This window comes from Kogia breviceps, chromosome 5, assembly GCF_026419965.1.
Source record: "Kogia breviceps isolate mKogBre1 chromosome 5, mKogBre1 haplotype 1, whole genome shotgun sequence".
Lineage (NCBI taxonomy): Eukaryota > Metazoa > Chordata > Mammalia > Artiodactyla > Physeteridae > Kogia > Kogia breviceps.
Window position 1 is genome coordinate 32,309,381 of NC_081314.1, and position 26,294 is coordinate 32,335,674.

At 42.5% G+C, this 26,294-nt stretch overlaps 1 protein-coding gene across 5 annotated transcripts in view; it reads right to left on the bottom strand.

Moving 5' to 3' along the window:
- The window catches only part of SATB1 (SATB homeobox 1), a 99,947-nt gene extending 75,622 nt beyond the window's left edge, over positions 1–24,325 (bottom strand). Inside the window, exons 1-3 of one of the 5 annotated variants that reach the window (XM_059064650.2) lie at positions 3,677–4,214; positions 2,937–3,036; positions 20–254 (exon numbers count right to left, since the gene is read on the bottom strand). In XM_059064650.2, coding sequence (XP_058920633.1) covers positions 20–230 — 211 coding nt within the window. In that variant the 5' untranslated portion in view covers positions 231–254; positions 2,937–3,036; positions 3,677–4,214. Of the gene's footprint in view, positions 1–19; positions 255–2,936; positions 4,215–17,849; positions 18,000–23,946 lie in introns of those variants that run through there. The other 4 variants (XM_067033852.1, XM_067033853.1, XM_059064652.2 and 1 more) reach the window with 4 other exon arrangements.
- Positions 24,326–26,294: the final 1,969 nt, after the last annotated feature.

Consider the following 26,294-nt stretch of genomic DNA (forward strand, 5'->3'; position numbering starts at 1 on the left):
TTGGATCGAAAGTATTTACCTTTCCTAAGGTTGCTTTTCATCAGATGGCCCGAGTGTTTTAAAGGCACTCCCTGCATTTTTGCACCTGTGCTCCCAAGCCTTCCTCTTCCTAGTGGGCTCCCGTTCTGTTCCAGGCGGGCAATCTTGGCTGGTGGACCCTTCGGATCGCTCACATTGTTAGACATTTCTGAATGTTCTTTCCCCTGAGTTGCTTCGTTCAAATGATCCATACTCAGTTACTCTCTAAAGATCACCTGCCAGAATTTAAAAAGAAGACATATTATAATTGGGTGGGGGTCTCCGCATCTCTCATGTAAATGTTTTATCCCTGGATTCTTCTCTCTTATTTGTAAGATTGCTTAACTGGACATATAATGCAGACGTTACTCTATTTCTAGATCACAGCATTATATTTCCATTCAAGGTAACAGAATAATTTGCAGAAATTGTACCAATACACATGAACAAAAAGGTAATTTGTGACCTACCAGCAAAACTAACTGGGGAGGGGGGTGTGGGGGTAATGGGCTTACTTTTAGAACAAGAATTTACAAGTATAGCTAAAGAGACAATAAATTGTTTTTATGTAGTCCCAATTTTTAAAAATTAGAAACAATACAGAACACAATAACAACACTTTTAATCAAAGATGGAAAGATTATCACAGTCCAAAATATGAGTTAGATCTGATGTCTTTGCTTATATTTTTATACGCAGTTTAATTCTCATGAAGAAAATATATCTACATACATATACACCACCTCAAAAGAAGGTAGCAAACTTCTGTTTTTGAAACTCTCTATTGGCTTTACAGTTAGTTTGTAGAAAAACTTTTCTACTGTCAAAGTATCAAGAGTTACATGACCTGTTTTAAAGATTTAGTCAAGTCTTGTCTCAAACATGTGATTGAATCATTCCACCCCTAAGCAAACGGATAGAAGTGGAGGACTTCTTCAAATAGCCCGGGTACTGAAGTGTTACAACTCACATGTCTTAGGGTTAATATTTAGGGGTCCTTTAGTAATAGAATGCTCCTAACAATTTAAATAGCAAAAATTTTGAAAATATTTCATTATATACACATTAGATTGAAGCGCTAAACTCGCTTTGAAAAAAATCTTGATAATTTCGGTAAAACACAATTGCCAGTGTTCAAAAATAATCTCAGCATGCAAAGAAGTTAACATCTCAATTAACTTAAGAAAAAATTAACATAATTATTTTCAGTTGTATTATACATTGGACATCAATTTTCATACTGTTTATAATTAAGTAATACATTATCAAACTCACTTCTAAAATACAGTTTTAACTAGCATTAATAAGAACAGATAAGTAGAATTCTTTTATGAACTTTCATGGTACTTGAAGTACTGAGTTCACTGACACTAAGGGAGAGGGGAGCATATATAGAAAAACCAGAGACAATATGAGAATTATCACTTTTCTCCAGCTGTCTGGTAATTCGACATATCTTTCCCTTTAAAAAAATATACATATACATAATATATACACACACGCACACACCATACCGAAAAAGCTACTCAGATCCAGATTTGAAAGCCAGCTTGTATTATTAGCATGGCCTTTCTGTAAGCATTTTTCCCCCCTGTTTAACTGTAGATTACTTTGTCCATTATAATCAAGGCAAGAGGTGATGGGGAGGGGAGAGCAATGATAATCTGTAGGTTTAAAAGCAACCTTAAGAATGTCAATTGAAGAACTATAAAGTTAGAGAAATAATGGCTATTTATTCTTGTACTCCAGGGTGGCACACTGAGACCAAAGGTCTACCGTTGATCGAGGTCCCATCTGTTTTTGGTTATGAGGTTCATTAACAATAAATGTGCCTCTTTTAACCAGTTTTTATCAAGATTACTCTTTTCCACTAATATTAAACTGTAATCTAAAGCCAAAATTAGTGGTGATTATTAACTTATTCAAAACACGCTTTATAATGCTTCATATGGGTTACAGTACAGAGCTGCTTCTCCTGAAATTGGCTGCCTTACCCTAAAGCGGAAGATGAATTTTAAAACATATGACTTGAAAAGAAAATACTTAACCCGTGGGGCAATTTAAGAGCAAAAAAAAAAAAGAGGGGGGAGTAGATAAAAGCGTCAAAGTTAATGCTACAAAACATATTAAGTAGTCATGAGGCTTAACAGCGTTATAAATTGTAAAGTGTTAGATGATAATTTAGTAAATGTATTGACAATCAAAACGTCATATAGGTCATGCAAAATTGTCCTTCGAATGAATACCCACCTATAAGCAGCTATCAAACCCAGTCATCTTGTAAAACGCTCTACATTATAAAGCAAAATTACATGCACATAAAACGCCCAATTTACTCATTTAAACTCTACGCCCAAGGCTAAAGTTCACCAAACCTGAGTTTGGCATTGCAAAGAGCAACCTCCACGGCGCCCGCTGGACTGACAGCACGGGAACTAACTACAGTCTCAACAGATGCCAGGCTGAAGAGTTTCTTTTAAGTTACACATTTAAACAACCCATTTTACTGCAACGTCTGGCTGGTGCATTGAAAGCAGGCTACTTTCTCAAAACCCCATTTCCCTGTCCATAAACGAAGTCCATATATGATAATCAACGAAATAAACAGTGAACTCAGACACAGCAATTATTTCCTTTGAAAAGAAAAAGCAAAGCCCGAAATTCCGGTTTCAAGAACCTATTTTTCGCAGCGTGGGAGCCTTTTCAATGAGTTCCATGCTGGATCGCCTCCCTCGGCCCACAGAACCTCATAATCACATTTTAAGAGATTGTGCCCTTATCCATTCCATATGGCCGGCACGATCCAGGCCAAGCTTTCACTGTGACCTTTTAAAGAGACAAAGAAGCAAAGTACTGTCTAGAAACAGAAACACTGCAGTTTTACTGAGTGAAATTAGCAAAACCGACCTGAAACTCACCACTTCAAAACTTGACAGCATATAAATAACAAAAACAAAGGAGGTTTCCTTTGCAGCCCGGGTTCTTGAAGAGAAGTTCAAGAATGATGTTTTCTACGTCCTTTTTTTTTTAATTAAAAAAAAAAAAAAAAGCAGCAGACCTGAAGGCGACTTCCCCTGAAATTGTATTATTTTCTCTTCCCTTACCCCCGCCCCCCTAAGCGGGGGAAGGGCCGATAAACGTCTGGAAGAGTAGCCATGGGAGAGAGGGGTTAAAAAAAATCACAATTCGAAAAACAACATATATGGTTTGTAAAATGTCTAACCTCAGAGAACGGGGTTTTCGATGGGGGAGGAGGGGAGAGTAGGAGGAGAGAGAAGATAAAATTGATCTGACAAGTGATTCGTTCTTGGGGGGGGGGAGAATCGTAAAAACAAAGCAAAACCCCTTAAGAGCAGTACACTGTGGCGATGCTGGGGAGGCGAGGTGGTGACTGGGGATTCTCTTAAAAAGAAGAAAAAAAAAATCACTGCGGACAAGGTCTCCAGAAAGGCAAGAACGGTTCCCCTCGCTTCCCTCCCTCCCTCCTGCTCGCTGGGGTTCTTCGGTGTGAGGACAGAAAGTCTACTTCTGGCTGTCACTTGTAATCTTATTCTCCAGGCACCCCGGAGAATGCAGGGAGGGGAAGGCCGGCTCGCCTCCCCTCCGATCGCCCCCGCCCCCTCCCCCTCCCCAACAATTGCGCCTGATAGTAACAAACCTTCAACTTTCTTCCCACAGCCTCGCGCCCCCGACCAGGGCATCTACCGGGGGGCCGCGAGGGTGGGGGGCAGGAGGTCGCGGAAAAAGCCCCGGCAAGGCATTAAAATGCCACTTTTGATTCGGCCCTCGCTGACGACAGCCCCGAGGACCCCCTCCCTGCCCATGGACGCGGGGCTGCGAGCGTCTGGGGAGCCGAGAGAGTGAGGCCGAGGAAGAGGGCTGGGGGGAGGGGAGGGGGGATCGGAAGGCACCCCAGCCGCCTCCGCCGCACCGACTCCCCACCCCCTCCCCCCCAAAAGTCGCCGAGCTCTCACTCAGCCGGAGTCCGAGGTAAATAAACAACGAGCTCCACAATGGCACTAGGACTTGGGGGAAAAGGAAGCCAGAAACCCCGACACAACTGAACAGGAGTTTCCCGAAAGCGGAGGGTGGGGTTTCGGGGTGTGGGAGGCGGCCCCCCGGAGTCGCCTGAGCCCCCGGGCGGGCTAGAGGGCGGCCACGGCTGCTGCGGTGGCGACGAGGCCGGCGGTCGCCGGGTGGCCCCGGGAGCGGCGTGCGCGCGGCGGTGTGTGTGCGTGCGGGCGGGCGCGGGTCCCCGGACGGGGCCGCTCCGCTCTCCCCCTCGTCGCCGGCGCTGCCCCCATCAAATTCGGAGCGGACTCCTTCCGGGCGCGGTGGCCGCCGCCGCGCCCCGCTCGGCTCCGCGCGTCCGGCCGCGCTGCAGCCCTCCGCGCCGCTGCTGCCGCCGCCGCTGCTGCTGCTGCTGCCGCCGCCGCCGCCGCTGTGGCTGCCTCTTCTTCCTCCTCCTCATTTTAATACACAGTCACCCCGCTCGCAGCCCCAGCCCCGAGCACGCAGCCTCCTCCGGGCCGCCCGCCGCCGCCGCCCCGAGCCCTTCCCCAGCGGGGCCGGCTCCGCCGCCGCCGCCGCCGTGTCCGGGGAGCGGGAGCGAGCGAGCGAGCGAGTGGCGGCGGCGGCGGCGGCGGCGGAGGGGGAGGGGGCGGGAGAGGAGGAGGAAGGCGGCGCGGGGGGGGGCAGGGTGCACGGAGCAGGCGGAAAAGGGATGGGGATTAAAACCCGGGCTGGAGGGCCGGGATTGGGGGAGGGGGCGGGGGCGGCGAGTTAAAAAAGCAGCGAGACAAGTAACTAGTGAATGAGTGCGGGGAGGGGGGAGCGCACGATTTCCGGCCCCGGGCGCGCAAGAATTTGTAATGAGCTTGATTAGAGTGAGGCGGCCCGACGTTTATTACACACAATACCCAGAATAACAGGGCGCCGCGCGCGGGCCGGCGCCGGCCGCCGGGCGCGCGGGGAGGGCGCGCGGGGAGGAGGAGCCGGGGGGGCTGCCCGGGCCGCGGCCGCGGGGCGCGCAGGCGGCGGGGGCAGGTGTGCGCGGGTGCGGGGCGGGAGGAGAGACAGTGCCGGCGGAGAGACAGTGCCGGCGGGGGGCGTCGGGGGAGGAAAGTGATGGGGAGGAGAGGGCGAGGGCCGGGGGAAACTAACTACCCAACCCGCGCGCCACAAAAGCCACCGAAAGGATACGTCGGGAGCGTGGAGGGCGGGCACCCGGGGGACTGGCGAGGCGGGAAGGGCGCACCGGCCCGCGGGAGAGCGGCCCGGGAGGGCAGGTGACGGGCGCCGAGTGCCAAGGCAGGGGGACTTAAAGGAAGTGGCCGAAGGGGACCGTCGGGAGGTGCAGTTCTTCGGAGAAGCGCGGAGGGTGCGTAAGGCGTTTGCAGAGAAATAAAGGCCAGGGTCCCTGAAACGCTCTGGCGACTATCCTCAAAGGGGGGGGAATCCTAAACTATTAAGAGCCAGCAATCAAAAAAGATGAGTAAGAGCCTTTCTGTACTAGTCAGAAGTAGATTCAAAACTCCGTCCCTTCTGAGCCAGGGAACACGTCGGAGGAAGAAGTACGTGGCCCACGGTGGCCGAGTGAAACAAAATTTGGGTCACTTGAAAGAGACCTGACTAGTTATTACAAAAGAAAAGATGTCACCATTCTTAATTTACCTAGGGTGAAAGACAAGAAAGTTGGGGTGAGTAAGAACCTCTGTTGTAGCAATAAATAGTTCTGTAATCTACGGTGAATTACCCAGGTAGATAAATGGTCATTAGCACATAAGTATGATCCTCTTATTTAGATAATCTATTAAATCTAGTTCCTATAAAAATGAAGAACATTACAGTCATGCCCAAAATAGAGATGCTTACTTAGGTTTTAGTTGTAACATCTTAGAACCCTGAAGGCAGTTAATCATTAAACAAAAACAAAAATGTTATAAGAATCATTTTTCAGAATACACTAGGAGGGAAAAGAGAAAAATCAGAGAAACATTTTGTTACACATAAAAAAAGCAACAAGTTAGCACAAGTACCGAGATAAGAGAAAAATATGCAAATAAAGCTCTTTAAAACTACCAATACACTCTTAGTGTGTACGTTAGAAATCTAAGAAAAGCAGAAGGTAAAGCAGAAGATAAAGTATAGGAAATAATGGCCTCCCAGGAAGGATAAGTTTAGGAGAAACACAATGAAAAAATATCACTCTAATGGCACCCACGTTTCACCCACAAAACCAGAAAGGTTAGTGAAAATTGAGGAAGGCAACAGTGAATCTTGGCGCATAGAAACCCAAGCCTAGGGCAAAAGAATGTGATAATAAAACACAAAACCCAGCATCCAAAACAAGAAAACAAACATAAGGCAGTCTTTACTAAAAAGCTCAAATGATAACATATTTTCAAAAGTTGAAATGTGGGGAAGTATGGAGGCGGGTATTTTAATTAAAGTATAAGAGATACAGTCAATAAGGAAATATATAAACATGGCAAAACACAGCACTGGTGTCAGAGTTGGTATTGTGGATGGATGGATGTAAACTTATTTTTTTTTTTAATGTTTGATATTCAAAAAGAAAAACATGGATAACACTCAATTATCCTTAGAATGATAATGATTTTTGCAATATGGTAGGTCAAATTAGGAATTTCCAAGATGTATATTTTAATAGTTGCTTCAAACTGGTGATGCCTGACATGTTTCCCTGAAACATGCCTGATTTTCAGTAGGGACAGTGCATTCTAGCATCACAAGCGTATACATTTACAAACAATAGCAAAATTTTAAAATAGAGAAAAAGTATAGTAGACTGCAAAAAAATCATTTATCCATGCAAATGCAACTCAAGTTGAATGTTTAAAAAAAGGAAGAAAGAAAAGGAAGACAGCTGTTGGGCAAAACAAAATTGGAACAAAGAGAAAAGGAGACTAAAAAAGGGTGACTGAAAATATCAATATTAAGACACATTGGCATAAAATATTGTAAATGATGGTTATCCCATTATTTACACAAATAAACAAGACAAAAAGTTTCCTGATTGCTTAGCCTCCTAATGATGTGGGGATTAAAATATTAATCTTTAAATTTGAATAGCACCTTTTATCCAGGAATTACAAGCTAATTCTCAAAACATAAAAATGTGTAGTAAGGATGGACGTGGCCTTGGAAAATGATGAACAGAATAAATGAGGATAAAGACATCTAATAATGACTTTACTATTTAAAAAAATATATAGTACAATTATATAGATTGTACTATATATAGTATAGTACAATCTGTTAATCACATATACATAACTAATTTCCCCCAAGCAATAATTTCTTTATTTAGGAACTATATAAGAAATGACATAAGTAAAATGGCACCGAGGTTTATGTCCTCCAAGTGATACAGTACACTGATGAACTTCCTATATATTATCTACCCCTTTAGAATACTCATTCTAAAATAAAGAAGAAGAAAAGAAAGGTAATTAGGAAAATACCACCTTTCCAGGCGTATGTGAAAATAAACTATCATAATAGGGGGGCATCAATTTTATTCTACACAGGCATCTTAAATTTGGCAACAAAGATGCAAGAGAGTATTGAAAAAAGTTAAACTTTATAAATCTAGCTATGAAAATAGAAAACCTCAGGAACATGAAATATTGCAAGTCAAATACATGAACTATTTAACATGTGGGTGTACAGTTAAAACAGAGTGCATCAATTTTTTATCACAGAAGAAGGCATTCAGCCTGGCTACACAAAGGTAGCAGAGATAAAATATTTTAACAGACGACAAGATTTTTTTTAAGTTGAATAATAAAAGGACTACTGCATGTTTCAAACGGCAACATATTAAGATAAATATGCAGGCAGATATCCGAAAGCATTAAAACACATTCAGAGTTCTGAATAGCACATACATTTGTAATAAACAGAGAAAGTATTTAGAATTTGAACGCTTTTAAGATATGGCAGCTCCACCAGTGACTGTGTTAGCAAAGCAGTGCTTACCACCAAAGCACTTTCTAAGGACATGGTGGGTTTTTTTTCAAACTTTTAAATTCAAATACTGTTGGTTATCTCTCCACACTCTTAAAACAGCACATTTTACGTGGCATATTGCTCTTTTTGTCGTGTCAACTCTTTGTTTTTTGGCTTTAACTGCAGGTGGTGTTTTCCATATATGAATTTCTGGGAATACGGTCTGTGTTGGCCATATAAGGATGTCTCTTTGAGCCATATGTTCTGCTGTCATGTGTCTCATTTTGTCTGTCTGGGATGTCAGGACTGATTTCCACATCGTTTCTTGAATGGACCAAATACAAATTTGTAAGAGCAGAGGAAAAAAGAACTGGGGCTGGAGCCCAAACAACTTTGTCAAAACATATATAGGAGAGGAAATGCGATATCCTGTAAACATCTGCACCCCTTTTCTCACATCTTATGTGTGACTGACATCATCACAACTGCATAGCTTGGGAGAGGATCTATTTGATCAAGTTCAGAAGTTTGCAGTGTGTGTGTGTGTGTGTGTGTGTGTGTGTGTGTGTGTGTGTGTATACAGCTGAATCAGATAGACCCCGCATCTCTGGAGGTCATGGCATGGCACATGGTAGCTGCCCTCCTCTGAGAGCTCTGGGTCCTGCAGTCAGCCTGACCTAGACTTGAACTTGGGGAAGGGAAGCCAGCACAAGCTTTCCTCGTTTAGTGAATAAACAGAACTCTTGATTAAACTTTCTGACTAATCTTACCAGAAGGTCTGGTCCCCATTTTATACTCTCATAGCCTCTGGCAATTCTCCTTTGTCACAGTTATCATCAATGAACAATTTGGATAATTACTGGCTTAATAAATATCTCCCACACTAGACTGTAATCCCTATGAGAGCAGCAGCTGTGTCTTGCTCACTGCCCTATCAGCGGGGATTTGTACAGCGTCCTTGCAATATTTACATTCTGAATAAATAAATGAGAGCCAAAAACTCACAGTGTCACTTGCAACCAAATTCCACTGCTAATTGCAACGACAATTCCCGTTAGAGATTTCGGAAGTGAGATGGAGTTAGCAGAGGGGAAAGTGGCTATATCATTGAAATGTGAATTAATTGAAATTACGTAACATTTACAATTTAGTTCCTCAGTCACATATCAAGTGTTCAATAGCCCCATGTGACTAGTGGCTATCCTATGGGACAGTGTAGATTATAGAACACTTCCACCATCACAGAAAGTTCTATCGGACAGCATTTATCTGGAGAACTTCTATCAAAGATGACTAAGTAAATCCAGGACCTAACCAGGAGGAGTCTTAGAGGTGCTGAATGGCTTTCAGACATTCTAATCATGTCCAAATTGAAGTCATTTTCCATTTTAGAATGAGGCCATAGATCTGTAAGGTTGCATGGAATGAGAATTGGGTACTGCTGCACAGAGATTTAAGACAACTTTCTAGACCTGTCTGTATGTGAAAGGGTCCTAGAGTACATTTGGAATAATATGCATTTACCCCAAATGCTGCTTTCCATGAACATTTAAATAGCTCATAGGTGAAGCTAAAAACCACAGAATCACTTGCCATCCTCTCTCCCACCCCCATGTTAAATAAGCATAGTTGCCATTAGAGATGGCTTTTTTGGAAGCTTTAATGTAGATACCTACTCAAACCGGGAGGGCATCCAAACACCAAACAAATAATGGTGTACTGCAGAAAATCATAGCAAAAGGCTTGAATATATGTTTCCGGAGAGATAAAGGAGAAATAATAATGAACTCTAAATAGGGGGCCTAAGGTTTTTTGGTTTTGTTTTTTCCCTAATACATGGGGTTTCAGTTATAGTCAGACTGAGAGTGATCAAAAGTTGTTTCCTAATTACTTTAAGGTTTATGTAAACACCCACTGGTAATTTGGATTATGGTTTTAATAGACAGAGGTCAGTATTAAAGCTAAGCAAAGAAAGGCCAATGTTTAGGCTAGTTTGGAGAGAGTGGGCTAAGGGAAATGAGCAGCCATTATAGTTGGATTCTAGAGCCTGATGGGCTATCGGGGCCTTTCACCCAGAAATATTACCTTTTTTAAAGCAAGAATTTATTGGACAATTTTTTTTAAAAAGCTACCTTTCCTTCCATAGATGTCAGTGTGGAGCATAACCTTGACAAGGCACAATGGTAATAAGTCCATGAAAACTGGCATCTCTATCTAGACCTAGCTCCACGATTGAGTAGGGAGGGGGCCAGGTTCCAAAAGCAATGCTATTGAGACATTCACATAGTTATGTAGCTATCGCCACCAAATTACTTAAGAGTTTCAGGTTGCCTTGTCTTTTTTCCCTATTGCTTCTGAGTGCCTGCCCTCCTGCTTCTCCCTCTACCACATCCTTTAACATGCAGCTTGATGGCACCTCTTCTGTCCAAAGCCTCCTCCAGCTCTTAGCTACTTCCTTCTCGATGCCCCATCCCAGCCCGTCCTTCAGTGTGGCATTTCATATTTACATGTCCGCCCCTCCCAACTGTAAGTCTGTCAACATCTTGAGGGTGGACTCCTGTCTGTATTCCAGGAGTGTCTCACAGTACCTGCCCTCTCAGGGAAAGGGATCCAAGAACTGCTCTGACAAGTGAATGCTGGTGAGAATCTTAGAAAGATTCTTGCAATCTTGGGCAGTAAAGCCAGGTGCAAGATCAGAAGGTAGTTTGGTGGCTCCCCATATCTGCTGCATGTTATCACCTGCGAGCTACTTCAACAATCCAGATGTCCAGGCTGCACCCCACTGCCACGGGTAGGAGCCAGGCGTGCGGTGGTTGAGAGTTACCAAGACGATTCCAGTGTACAGCCAAGTTTGGCAGCTATTGGATTAGGTAATGTTTTGAGGACAGGAAATCAAATATACCTGCTAGGACATCCTCAACTGAAGTGAAGATCCTGGGGTCACTTGGAAAAGTTAAGGCTTTTCTAGGAACCAGCACTCACCCCCAAATTTAAGAAATATATGTGCAGGCAAGCTACTTGCTTCAACCAAGAAAAAGGTAGGAGGCAAGCTATTAGATCATTGTTTTGGTGAATAAAACTCCGCTGTTGGAGGAACCATGACAAATTAGCATTTGGGCACTTGGGCAAGACTTAACGGTGGTGCCAGAAATTCTGTGCAAGTATATGATTTATCATCACAGACATAAGCGACTAAACACAAAATTACACGTGGAAGTAAAGTTCCAAAACCAGTCTATTATTTACTGGAGCCAGAACCATCCCAGTTTTCTCTCTCTCTCTCTCTTTTTTTTCTTTGACATAGTCCAGCAGGCTTTTTCTCCCAGAAAATTTCAACCTGGAGTGGGATTCCCTTTGCAACAATTGAAAACTGTTCAACTCATTTCTAGACTTAGTCATTGCACTTAAGCAGCACTGAAGTGTTCACGTTGTCCGTGCCCAGGAGCTAGTAGCAGGGCACCTAGCTGCTGTGTGGTACTCTCAGGAAGTTCAGGGGATTTGAATTCCAATGAAGTCAAACAGGAACAGTTCCCAATCAACATTTAGCCAAGACATATCAACCAAATCTTCTTAGTGATGTGAATGCTATTTTAATCTTTCTCGGCTTACTTAAAGGGAAAAAGAGTTTGAGGTTAAAATAGACCTGAATCCGGGTTCAGATTGTTTTGGGGGAGAGTACCAGCCAAGGGCAACATCTGATTTTGTACTGCTGTGCCCATCGCCACAAAGAAGTGGACAGGGGTTGTTCATTGGGAAGAAAAGCCACCACCAGAAACAAGTGCAACACACCTGGACAATGATTAAATACCCCTATAATGCTTGAAATTTGTTGAAGCAAAGGAGAAGTGTAATTCAAAACTAAAGCACATTCTCTTTGGGATGATGGCAAAGATTTGGAAGAGACTGTGGCACTGAGTGCACAACAGTGTGAATATAATTAAGGCCACTGAATTGTCCACTTACAACCTGTCCAGGTGGCATATGTTATGGTAGATATCTTTTACCCCAATTAAAAAAATGTAAAAACAACAAAACCAAAGCAAAACAATCTTTCATCTATTCCTAAGATTGGCAGACGTATATTATCATGCCACACAGAAAAACAATAAGCTACAACACACTGACAACTGCTTCCTTCATGCCAACCCTCCACTGCTTTGTCCTTACCCGCTGACAGCAAAGTCCGGTCTATGCTGGATAATTAATTCATATGATGATTACCTGACCCAAGGATAAGTAACATGGATTGATAATGAGAGACCAAGATCTCACCCAAAGTAGGTAATCTGATGGTCCTCTGATGCAAGAAAATGGTTCTCTTTTCAGATTTTCTTCTATATTCTTGTATCTTAGCAAAAGAAGAGGAAGGATAGACAAAAACCAAACACTCCAAATATCCAACATTCAAATATCCAAACATTCTTTTTGGATATTTTTCAAATGAGTAAAAATTAACTATACTCATGAAACAGTAGACCATCCCAGAGGAACATCTGCAGAACGCTTTCATGCAGTCCAGCCACAGAGGTAAAACAACTGTATAAATGTAGTTAATGTAATAATTTATAAACTGTCTATATATAAAGATTCAGATCCTATTTATTAATAGAGTATATTTTTTGTTATAAGAAGTCCAAAAGGCTTTCAGATTTATTTTTATCAGTCACTTTTTTGTGATAGTAATTACGATTGAAGTATTTATTTCTGCATGCAATAATTTGTAATATCATCTTTTTTTTACAGCATATTGTCTGATATTCTGTTTCCTAGCATCTATTCTTACTGATTTTATATTACAGACTTTTATTTTAATGATGGAGTTTTTTTTAAGATACTGGAAATTCATATATAAACTGTATCGCATTGAAGTTCATTCCTATATATATGTATTTTTCTGATACATGACTAAGGAATATGATTACATAGTAAAGCCAAAGTAAAAATACATATTTATTCGGTATAAAAGCCTAAATAAAATACTAAAAAATAGTTTCACAGCGTAACTGTAGCTAAAGCATATCCAGTTACCTATTTTGCAGGTGTGGCCTTCTTTATTAGTGTGTTTATTGTGTAATTTAATTCATTAGATAACTAACGTGGACTATAAATACACGTGCAACTTTACAGCTGATATGAAGGAAAAAGTTGATAAATAATGCTGCAGTATAATTTTAAAAACAGAACTAGTGAGCCTTCAGGCTATTTTTTAATTTATTTTTGTTTATTCTGTAAAAACTATTTTCATTTGTATTTTTTAATCTATATATAAATATACTTGGAAGAGAAACAAACAGCATATTTATGAAAATTTTTGATGGGGACCAGCTTGTAACTGTTTTGAGACTGTAATTGCTTTAAAGATGGACAATACTCACTGTTTTATTACTTCTGCAACTGAAAAAAATACTACACATTCATATCATATTTAATGAAAATTAAACTTATCTCTCTGTGGAGGTAACAAGACTCTCAAAAATAACTTTTAGGTTCACTTTGCACAAAGGGGTTTTGTCACTAAGAATTTACAACACCGCAAGCTAGGGTAAAGGCATCTTTGTGGCTGGCATATGCTGTAGTTTCAGATATAAGCCAAATCTTGGGGCATTCTCAATAGATTTGAAAAATCCAACTGTTTGGCCAATAACCTAGTATGAATAAATGTACGTATGATATACATATAGCATAACATGATATATATGTTCACAGATACTATTTGCATGTCATACAAGAGAATGTCACACAACTTAAAACTAGACAACCACAATTTTCATCAGAAATTCTTTAAAACCCAGAGTTAGTGTAATAGTGTTCTATCATTAGGCAACTCCTACACAAAAGGATAAATGACATTGTGAGAGAGAAAAGGTAGGAACCCTAGATTCAGGTATTGCTTCTTCCTCTACCAACTAGAAGAGTTACCCTTCATAAACCAAGCAGACCCCGGTTCTGTATCTACAAAGTGTTGGAAAAGAATCTGATCATCTTTAAGACCACGAAAAAAAAAAATTCTCTGCCCTTAAATTCAATTTAAAAAATCAAGTTCACTTTAAAGAGAATATAGAGATATATAAGGAAATTTCTCACATGCTACATTAGATGTTTATCTATATATGGGACAGGTGTCAAACAAACAAATTAAAAAAAAAAAAAAAACCACTAAGGCAAAGGGAAACTTTAACTCACCAGATTCCATCTGTTACATCTGAATTCATGCATAATTGATTATCCATGACTGGTAAGTTCTTTTCTCACTAGCCGACCACAGTTTTCTAAACATTATGTATTAAATCACTAGTAAAGTAGACTACATTTCAGAAACAGCAAGGGCAGAATAAGAATATTTTAAATGAAAAATTACATGCCAGTTAATAATAATACAGTTGACCTATGTTTAAGGGAGAGAAATTTTAATCATGTGCATATTAAATATTAATAACCTATTCTGTTATTGTTATAATAAGGTTAAGTAGGCTTCTCCATGCTTAAGGAAAGAGGGAGAACTAGGAATGCACAATAGTGCAAAAAGATACAGAGACGGGAGACAGACATAAGGAAAATGTGTCAACAATAAACAAGAGGAAATGAAAAAGAAGGGAAAGATGAAGGTGGAAACTAATCTCTATGTGTCATTATGACTGCCAGAGTACTGGCAAAGAAGCAGCATCCTTTTATTTCAATTTTAATCATTTCTGAATTTTAATACCCGGCTCCTTTTGTAATTCTCCTGGCATTCCCCATATGCCTCCATCCCAGCCAAAACACCAGTGTAAATGAAATGGCAGGCAACCACACCACTGATGTAGCCTCCCCAAAGAACCTACCAGGTGACCAAAAGCAGAAAAAGGTATGTCTACCTTACATCCCTGAGGACCTCCAGCCAATTAACTGGCTGAATGTTCTCTATGTTCTTTAATTTTGCAAAGAAGGACAGTAGTTAGGTAATCTACAGATAGAGAATCATTAAAAAAAATAAAACAAGCCAGTAGTAATACAATAATCAGTGACCATCAGGGCCTGGAAAAATGAGTTTACTCTCACTGGCACTAAGGAGCATCACATGATTATTTAATTACAGCTCTAATTTTTGTCTCGTGGATGGCAACATATCAACAATTAATAGGGCAAATAGAGGAGACTGTTTTTAAAGAGACAGAATGTGCATGATAATGGAATAGGTCACACAGCAGTGTACTGCTTCAGGAGTACTTTTCTTTGTGTAACTAACACTGTCTTGTAAAGAGCCACACACATGAAAATAAATTTAAAGGGGAAGTGTCTTTTTTAAAGGTAACTTTCGTAGAATGGCCAGAACTTTTCACAATGTTTTAGATGCACCTAACACAACCCTTAAGGAATGGAGTGAAATCTTCATTAATATAAATACCCCAACTCTCAAAGCATTTTAAAATAATGGATACAGCTACAATAAAAAAAATCTATTTATGCAATTAATCATGGCTAATATTTATCCAGTGAGGTCCTGAAAAAAATCATTATTGTAGAAAAGAACAGATAGAGGTCAATCAGACTTGGGCCACATAGTATTTTTGGCCCCAGAATATCAGAAAAAAACATTACATGGTAGCCTAACTGCAAGGACCTCCAGGGAGTGCTCTGTGCTTATACCAGAATAGGTTGTTACCACAAATGAACACCAAAGGACCATGAACCTAATCAGAAAGACTTTGCCTCATCCTCAAGGTCAGTGAGGATAAAACAAACCCCAGTGCTACTGTCCAAAATGACAGAGCACAGAGAGAAAATAACACTCAATTATCCAGAACACGGGCATGTGTAGATTAAGTGTGCAGATAACCCCAGTAAAAACAGAAAATTAGAGAGAAAAGTCTTTTCCCATTAAACCATATCAGCACAAGCTAAATCCACTATTTTATTATTAATTTAGCAAATCTTTAACGAGTGCTCTCCACGCAAGACAGAACGCTAACTGTGAAGCTTCTACTGTTTTCTATAACACAGACATGTACCCTACATTGAATTTTTTTCTTGTAGTTGAATACCTTGTAGAAATAAATAAGGGCAGCACCTAAAAATTTGTAAAGTGGGAATCCTAGTGCATTTTTAAGTGCTGTATTACAAGGTTACAAGGTCAACATATCCAGATTAACCAAGGGAGTTCAAATAGTTAACTAATTTGATAGAATTGTCTAAGGCAGGCTCAGCCCAGCTTTAAACCTCACTAGTTTCAGTCACGCATTGTTCTGCCATACCAGAAGCCAAAGCACAAACCCAGGCTTTAGATTTGGAAAATAAAATATTCTTGCTATGATCAATTGCTCAAATGTATCTTAAATATCAGGTTACAGAGAATTGTAAGAAAACATAGCTTGGCTCAAGAAACAGTGACTAAAACGATTCGACAAAGAGTAGTACTAAGAGGTGCTAAATCAACTCAATAAGCTTTTAATGGCTTATGTTGGCCAAAGTCATCACAAAACAGAAATGTAGGCATCTCAAAATACAATGTGGGAAGGCTAAAACTTCTGAGGAACACTGAATTCTAAAGCCACTGGCAAAAGTGATCAAGCCAATGCTAATTACAAAGAAAGAAAGAAAGAGAAAAAAAAGGAGAAAATTGAAAATCCTACATCCCAGTGAAAAGTTTTAAAATAAAGTTGCTTTAGTAGAAAACATTCTGATAATTCTGGACCCAGAGTCTGACTCCATACATTCTAAAAGACTATTTCGAAAAGAGTCTAGCAAGCAGCAGCTTGTATGTAAGAGTATACATCATTCTTTTTTAACATGACTGTTAATATACAGTTAACATGTCTCAGAAAAGGCTGTAATTAACTGTCTACTGCTCCAATAACACTAATAAGTGTACAGTATTATTAAAATACAATGACTCCTTACAAAGTAAGACTGTCATTTTTAAGCTTTTAAGATAATGTTCTAAATTGTTTTTGAGTCCTCTTAAACCACCCCAAAGAGAGCCCACCTCTAAGAAAAAAATTTTAAAGCATAGTTATTAAAATATTGTCCCTTCCTCTCACAGCCTGGAGAAATCTGTCTACTATTAGAGCATCTAGGTATCATTTATTTCAGTTGGTGAAAATACAGTGAGAAACATTTGGATTATTTTATTAATTCCAGATATTCTTCTAAAATTTAAAACTGTATGCATTTGAGCTGAGTGCTTTCTTTACTGATAAAATATTTTTATCAGTGAACAGGAAAAAAAGGTCTGCTATATCAAGAATGATCACATAGCCCTGATGTTAATCCCCAGTGATTTCCATTGTCTGGTTCACTGGAACAGGAAAACTCAATTGCATTCAACATCAAACGGCTAATTATGGACACACTATAGTCAAGACTATCTCAAGTTTAAAAGATAGCTGCATATACTAGGTTCTATTTGATTTATAGTATTTATTACAATAAAATATTTACAACAGAAAACCTCTTTTACCTTAAAGTCCTTAACATTATAAACATTAAAAGGCCAAATTGTCTTTTGCATGCTCTTAACGGCATATCAGAAACCATTGAGTAAGGCAAGAAAAGAACCTCTAGCAATCAACTCTACTATATGCCCAGCTTCCTGGAAAACTGCATCTAAAAAGTTCCCCCTCTCACAGATTACTGACTACCTTTTCTTTAAATATCTCAGGGAAAGAAGATCTAGTAATTTCTCCTGGGAGCTTTCTACCACATTTCACCACCCAGAGTAGAATTCACACTGCAGAATTTCTGTTGGTATCTGGTCCCAAATCATCTCTCGCTGAGAAAAAGCAACATCCCAACACAAAAACCTCCCTTGGACACTAAATGCTGGTCTCTCCCTGTGGCTATAGCCCTGATTCCCCATATGGAACTTTTCTGCCACTTACCCTCCAAATATCAGAGGCTGCTCTCCGAATCTAGCCCTACAAGAGAGCTCTCAAGAAGTAGTCTTTGACGAGGTGACAATGACGAAGTTCTCTCTGGCACTGCTAGCAAGGCAGAAGCATCCCCAAATGAGGTGGTTACCAGTTGCCTGTGAAGCAGCTGGACCATTACTGCAGTTCTGAGGGTACGTCACAAATCAGGTCATAGCTCTGGGTAGAGTCCACCCACTTCACCGGGTACAACGCCCTCCATTTCCTGCACACCTGGGAGGAAGGGGTGCCGAGGAAAGGGTGGAGGGAAATGCAGGTCCACAGACATCCTAGCAAAGGCAGGACCAAGTGCAGCCTGACGTCTGCTTCTTCTGCAAGTGTCTCAGCTTCATTTGGGGGACCCGCACCCCTAAGGTTCAGCAAAAGCGCGTGCCACAATAAGCAGGCTCTCAAATGAGTGATGAGTGTAATAAAATATTGCACAGTTAAATGTTTTATCCAGCAAGATCTTTTCTCCACTGGAAACTGAACCAACTCTTAATGTTTGATTACAAGACACTTCACTACCAAATATCAAATAACTGGACTGAATAAATTTCAGCTGAATCTAGGGACATAAATGCTGGGGTACCGGCTAACTAATTTTCATCTCTCATAACTAAACTGGATCACCGCATAAGCTAAATTACATCCTTGAGAGTCCATTGAAAGAGGTGATGAGAATTTCTATTTACGAACCTTCAGACAGCAACAACTGTGGAAGTGATACAGAATAACTTGAAAGAATAAAAATAGGCCAATATGCTGGAGAAATGCTACGCTACTAAATCTCACCCTGAATATATATACACACAATCTGTATCTATTTACTCTGAAATGAAATATCTGATCTTAAAAAAGACTTAAAAAAAATAAACAGCAAAAGGTACCGTTGGCATAACTTCAAAAGTACTAAATAATGTGTGTTAATGTGTTGATCACACTCTATGAAGACATCAAGTTGAAATAGACTTACCATTGAGAATAACACTTAGGAATGATATATAAATTACCATAGTAGACACTTTTTCTTTGGGAGAGAAAGAGAAGAACCTTGTGTAACAGATTTGATTTACATGCTGTATTAAGACCACATTCTGCTCTGATGTCAATGGAACATGTGATTAGAGATTAACAACCGTGTGTACAGGATGAGTGTAAGAGCTACTTACAGAGCATACTCGAAAATGAGCACTTTCTCAAGTTAATAATAAGTTTTGGAATTCAACTTTCACAGTATTTTGAAGTTTCTAGGGGTCTCCAAAGAGAATGGGCTTTCAACTTAAAAAGAAAAACAACAAATGCATTTAGTATTGTAAAAAATTTGAAATGCAAGGTTGGCAGATTAAACAAAAAGACAAAGGAAGCAAGAATATTTTCAGAGGAAAGTTAACAGTATTATCAATCAATCAATCAATCAATCAATGTGTCCCACTTTATACTCATATTTGCAGACCTCCATTAAGAACTGAAGCATTCCATCTCTGGCTTGGAATAGAAACTTTATCGAAGTTATTATCTAAGAAATCAAATAGTTGAAGTTATCTCTTTGGAATTTTGTAGAGAGTTTAATTTAGCAAACGTACACTTGAATGTGTCTGAACATATTTGTCTTGAGGTTGCTCTAAGATGACTATTTTAAGTGGCGTGTGTGGATTCTTTGGGGATTTGGATATTATAGTTGAAGTATGCAAAGGAAAAATGTATAATATTTCTTTCAACTGATTCTCGCAGGACAAAAATGAGAAGATAAAATGACTCTTTTTAAAACTTAAGCCCCTGGGAAATGATAAGAAAACTCCTCTCGACCCCTACCCCCAACCAGGAAGAGTCTAAAGCCCTGGATTATAGTACAGGTAGATATTAAAATGGGAGACAGAGCCGTTATTTAGTGGTGACAGGAATATAAATACGTGCACTAACCTATAAACTGGTATTTACTTCAGGAAGGTAAGTAATATTTTTCCTCTGATTGCTGAGCTGTCAGTTTAATGCAGCGTAAATAAACAGTAGGTGCCTGCTAGCTTGAAGTAGGAAGTGTTCATTCCACACGAGGAGCAGATTACTGAAGCCTGATGCTCATCGTGCTGAAACATAACTTTCATTTTACCAGAAAATACACCCTACCGTGGAGGATTTTCGTGCCTGATCTATTAATTAACTCTGTTCTGTCAAAATGTAAACCAATTTGTTAAAAGCATCCCAGAGTTTTGGAGTTTGAAAACCAACTGGAAACGCAAGAAGGATGATTGTTCTGTAATCTGATCACAAATGCTAAAAATGACTACTTAATATAATAAGCAGAAACTATACAAAACCAAAAAAGACAAAGAACATATTTAAATAGAGAATTTAATCATCTCAGTTACCGAATTTACTCAAAATCCTCCTCCTTTTCTAATTAAAAGCAACTGGCACCTTTCATATTTTGCAACCTTGTGCTACTTAGGCCTGTTCAATATGTATGTTTATTCTGAAATATATAAAGGTAAACCATTCATAAAAATCCTATCACATTCTTTAATTCTAATCAAAATATTACTGAACTCCCCTGAGAGAAGTGGCAAGTATGAAGAGCAAATGATGATACCCTTCCTAACAGCATTCATGTAAAATGTGGTTTTCTTCCCATTTCCTATATACCACAAAGCTCTGACAGTATAGAGCAACTCATTCTCCTTATACATAAGCACAAAGCAAAATATCTCCTGGCATCATTTAAGATGAGAACTTACCTTATCTAAAAAGTATAAAAGGTAATTTGGGGAGGTTTCTATTTAAAACCTGAACAAATTCTGATCATTAATCAGTGGACTGTAAAAGTCAAATGCAAAAAAACCCAGTATTTTTGCATCTGACTACAACAGGTCCAGACAGAGTCTGAAGATCGATTCATTCATATGCATTTATTTTATATACTTCATCAGTCCCAAGTACGAATATGGCGCAAGAGTCATCCGAGACAACACGTCTTAGAAGAAAAGATGTGTTTGTGTAAAGGGCATATCTGTGTATGGCCCTTTTGGAAATTTACAGAACAGATGAAAAACCACCAGAGTGCTTTATAGAGTCCCTGCTGTATATCCATGTTGTATTTAGCTTAACAGTGTTTGTAACCAAAAGGTTTTAACAATAATGAGGAACAGGTGCCTGTCACCTGACCTTTTAGGCCTAATTTACAATCCGCAACCTGTCACATGAAAAAAATCGTTGAAAATCTCTCCCAGATATTTCAGTCTTTGCTAATTTAATGCAGACTTGCCTAACCATCACTCAGCACATCATCTTATTCAATGGCAGGTTCATATAGCTTGGCAACAGACTTCTTTGCAGAAATAAACCATTATTCATTTTGTTGTTGTTCTTGTTTAAGATGCTGAGAGACAAAAGAACTCCTTTTGTAGATTATCAACCAAAGAATATATTAATTTATTACAACAACTGAACAAAAGGCATTCCTTTGGAATACTTTTACATACAAAGAACTATTATTTATTACATATTTCAGCTTGTGGGAAAATGAAGAATGCATTGATTCTGGAAATAACTATTCAGACTTTTGGAAGTTCTTTAAGTCTTCTTTCTCTGCTGATCTTTTTTTTTTTTTTTCCTGCTTCTTCCCTTCATCCCCCCTTTGTCCCCCCATACCCACCCTTCACACATTTTAGGGCACTAGTACTTTAGGAAGGAAATCCCTATTTGTTCTTTTTTTTCATCCATCCTTTTTATTCATTATTTAGAAAAGAATACAAAATTGTGCAGTGATTCTTACTTCTCTTGTATAATCTTGTTACATGTAGCCTTACTCAAATTTAAGAATGCTTTGTATTTTATAGCTACTGTTTACATATTATGTATTACATATGACTGAACGGCTCTACATTTAAAATATTGTTTCCATTAGGAAAAATATGAAGTAATAAGTGTCAAATGGAGATGAAGAATAAACATGCCTGGTATATTTATAAAATGCATAGTCATTTAAAATGTGCACAAATAGAATACATATTTTGCTACTGTTACATTTTATATAGAATACACATTGTCTAAAGTGTATTTAATAATGTGCCTAACCGAGTTAGTTAAAGTATTTATGTCTGGTGATTGTGTTAAACACTTGGCGAAGTAGTGAAAGATACAGCCAGTTACTCCAGCTAACTAAAGTTGAAATTATGCGCTTATTATAACCTTTTCTAACAATGTGAGGAAAACAGAGTAAATATATTAAAATTGTTTCACAACAGATGCTTAGGTTGTTAATATTTAAGATGCCTATTCATGCTATTCCTGTCTGCACATTTGTCAAAAATGTAAGCCTGAATGCTAATATTTGCCAGCAGACTGGAGCAGCCAGTATACGAATGTACTACTGTTCTACTAAAATAATATGCAATAGAAATAAAGGACCGCTGCTAAATCATAGCACGAGTACCACACAGCAGATTAAAGGTTTTTAGAGCAAACACCTCAACCTTGACTTTCTCCAGTCTTACTTTTTAATTTTTCCCCCAGCTACTTTTGACGACAGAATAAATCTTAATTCCTGACATCTCAGAAAAATCCACTTTAGATTGGGTGTAAATTTCAAGAAAGTTTCAGCGGGATGAGTTACTCTGTCAGCAGCACAAACACTGTAGATTTCAGGGACTGCTTAGGACAAATCCTGACACCCAGCAAGTCGCATTTTGCTCATTCTTACCCCCTCTTCTGTCCTCTTGGGAAACTCAGGTCCCCTGGCCTCCCGGGATGGAACCCCAGCCAGTCGGGGCAGAAAGGTTCTCCCCTGAGAACAGGACGTCTTTCGCTTTTCTCTCTCTTTACAACCATGTGGAGTCCAAGTCTTAACAGCATTTGCCTGGAAATCCGGAATGCTGCTGAGAAAGTTTCGCCCAGGAAAGGCGCAGAGGTCCAAGCTGCCAACCAGGGCACTTTTGAGAGGCGATCCGGTGGTTGACGCTTGTAAGTGAAATTTGCTACGCTCTAATTAAGGTCAGGGCCAAAATCTCCAGCAAGAGCCCTAAGCCCCTCTCCATCTTCTGGGGTCGCCCCCAAGAGTCCAGCTCGGCGGATTTCCCCGGTACGCGCCTGTCACTCCCCGGACCTGCCCCCCGCCTGCTTTGTCCCTCTCATCGTGGTGGTCCAAACCCACGCTCCGCCGCCTCGGGAGCCTCGGTAGTGGAGCGCTCATAGAAGGCCGCCACGCTCGGGTCGGGGCCGCAGGAGGGAGACACGGCGCGGACCCCGAGGCCGCACCTGTGATGTCTCTGTCCCTGCAAAGAGGGCAGCACCTCTTCCGGCCTCCAGCCCAACTCCAAACCCACAGTCCCTCCAGCAGCGCCTTCAGGACTACAACCGGCGAGAGCTCGAAACGCGGACTGCCGCCCCTTTCAAACTCCCGGCTCCAACTTGAGCACCCCGGGGCCCGAGTGGCTCCCGGGATGGAGGAGTTGCCACAAACTTCCCAGGCCCCTCTCCGCCACTGCTCCCAACCAGCCGCGCCGGCGGGGGGCGGAGGAAGGCGCAGATGGACCGGGGAAGGATGCTGAGCTTAACTTGCGATCCGGCGGGGGAACGTTTCCACTCCTCAGCCTACTCCGCCAGAAAGGCTGGCACCTTTCTGCCAGCCCGGCACCGGGGCGCACAGAGAGGGTCTCCGTTTCCCCGTGTGCTTCCTTCGGTCTTTTCGATCCCCCTTTTCTCTTCCCAAAGGGGTTCTACCGATGACCTGAAGGAGTTTGTTCAGCCAGGGTCTATCGGGCAGGTGTGTGTGAGGGTGTCCATACCCAGAGAAAGAACGAATGGCATCTTCAAGTCCCCCGTCCCGGGTGCTCTCCCTCACTCTCCCGACCACCCCTCCGGATCCGGCCGCGCGCGAGAGAAGGGGCTCGGAAGACCCCTGTCCCCGGGCGCCCACGAGAGGGGAGCCGAGTCGCCCCAACGACGGGCACCGCGGGTGGGTGGGCGCTACGGTGAAGTTTAGATCGATTCCGAAAAAAGAAAGACAGAGATAAAAGGGCAAGAGTAGGGGCCAAAAAGAAAAGAGAGAGAGAGGCAAAGGAGCAGAACTCACTCAGGCATGGGCGTTGGGGGCGGCGGTGGCTGTCGAGCACGGCCCGAGACCAGGCGCGGCTTCCCGGGCGGGCGCGGCGACGTCGGACTTCCGAGGCGGCGGCTTCTGCCTCTGGTGCCGCCGCCGCCGGAGCTGCGGCTGCCGCGGAAGTTAATTGCAACTTGACTTTAAGTTGTCTTCTTTTCCCATCCGAAGTGGGCGTTTAAAGGGGAGAGAGAGGCGAGGAGAGAGCTAGCGAGCGCGCGGGGCCGAGGGAAGGAAGGGGGGGGAGGGAGGAGATGTTAACGCGGGGAGGGAGGGGGCGGCGGCGGGGGCGGGAGGGGGAAGGGGCCGGCGGGAGTCGCTCTCTGCTCGGCGGTCTCGGCGCCCGCAGTCTGGAGGCGCACCGGGGCGGCCGGGGCGCCCCCCGCGGGACCCCGCAGCAACCCGGGCGCGCATCCAGCCACAGCTCCCGGGCGGGGCACGCAGCGCCCGGGGGCTCGGCGGATCCGCCGAGGAGCGTGTGCGGCGCGAGCTGGCCGGCGGGGCGGCGAGGGCCCGGCCAGCCTCCCCAGCACCCACCCCGGCTTCTCCCCCTGGCGGTGGAGCCTCGGTGACCGCCGGCGACACTGGGCGCGCTGGAGCCCGAGCCGAGCCGAGCCCGAGTCGCCGCCGCCGCCGCCGCTCCCAGGCTTCCTCCCAGCGCGCCGGCCCGGTGTGGGGGGCAGCGGGCCGGAGGGGCGCGGGCGGACGAGGGGCGCGCGCTGCGATCGGCGCCGGAGACCGGACCCTCGGCCGCGAGGGTAAGTGTGGGCGCCTGGGGGAGCGCGTGGCGGTGCGCGGAGCGGTTCTTGACGCCCGCCAACCACCCCCCCACCTCTCCCGGACCCCCAGCGCGCGCACCCCTCCTCCAGCCGCCTGCGGCTTCCTCTTGTTGTTCGTTGTTTGGCTGGGCTTTTTTTTGGCTGGGGGGGGGGGGCGGGGAGCGGGAAGGGGATGACTGTAGCTGTGTGCCAGCGGAGGAGGAAGTCAGGTGAGAGTCCCCGACGAACCCCCCCCCCCAGCCCCAAGCCAGCCTCCGTGGCGTGGATCGCTCCCCACTAGGGGCATGTGGGCCAGCTTTTTTCTCTCGTCAGTGTTCGGTCGAGACGATCTTTCCTAGAGGGCCTCCTTCTCTTCCAGCCTGCTCGGTGCACCTCTCTTCACCCCACCCTCGCCCCGCTCAGCACCCCATCCAGGAGCGCTGACCCCAACTGCGGAGCACGTGGCAGAAGGAGGAGAAGGGGACCCTCTTGCAGACCCCCCCACGCCGCGCCCCTGATCATTTATTTAATATCCTCCCGTCGGCAGCTGTCCTTCTTTTCAACCCATTGGCAAAAGACGCCTAAACTGAGGTCCAATTTCTCCAAAAAGCGGGAAGCAAAAAGGGCAGGTGAGGAGGATTAAATGACAGCGGACTCGGAGAGGAGAAGGGGCGAGGAAATCTTTCCAAAAGGGGAGTGAAACTCCAAACACCTCTGCAAGATCTGGGTGACTGGAGATTCAGGACCCCAGGCTAAGGAGAAACTGGAACTCGGTCAACTTTGCTTTCTTTTCCAGCCGTTCTTACCCCCAGCTCTAAGGGAGCTAACAGGTCTTTTGTGCTGTTGTCTTTGGGAAATGCGCACTGAGTATGACAATAGTAAATTACTACTGCTTACTCAAAGTTAAGAGAATCGCAGAAAGAAAAAACACAGTCTTTACTTTTCTCTCTTCGTGTGTGTGTGTGTGTGTGTGTGTGTGTGTGTGTGTGTGTGTGTGTGTGTGTGTGTGTGTAGTCGTTAAGCTCGAACTGCAAAACGTCAGTTTGTAACAATAAGGACGGTAGAGGCGCCTCGGTGTATTTTTAGAAGCTGCACTTTGAGTTCCTTTCACACAAGGCTCGCTGTCTTATTAAGACCCCATAAATAATTGTATTTAGAGAGCAGGAAACTATGGGAGCAGGAGGGAGATTGCTAAGATCTCCATCCCGCCAGCGCAGAGCACTGTTTTGCAGTGAAGTTCCCACAAAGTGGCAGTGGGCTGAGAATTCAGTTTTTCCTCAAATCTCTGTTAGGTCCTCTTCTGTCAGATGTCTATGAATAAAGCACGCTGGGAAAATCCTGATATCTGTGCCCTCTTATTTTACCTTTTACACAGTGGTTGATTCTACTTTCAAGTCCTGTTGACAGCATATCAACTGTGCTGTATTTTTGTGTGGTTTTTCTAAATAAAGGATAATACTGCCTGTATTCACTCTGGTTTCTGATATGCCTGTTCTTTTCTATCAATGGGTATTGAATTCACTGGAATTTATCCGTTTTTTTCAGTTGATTGTCATTTTATGCAGA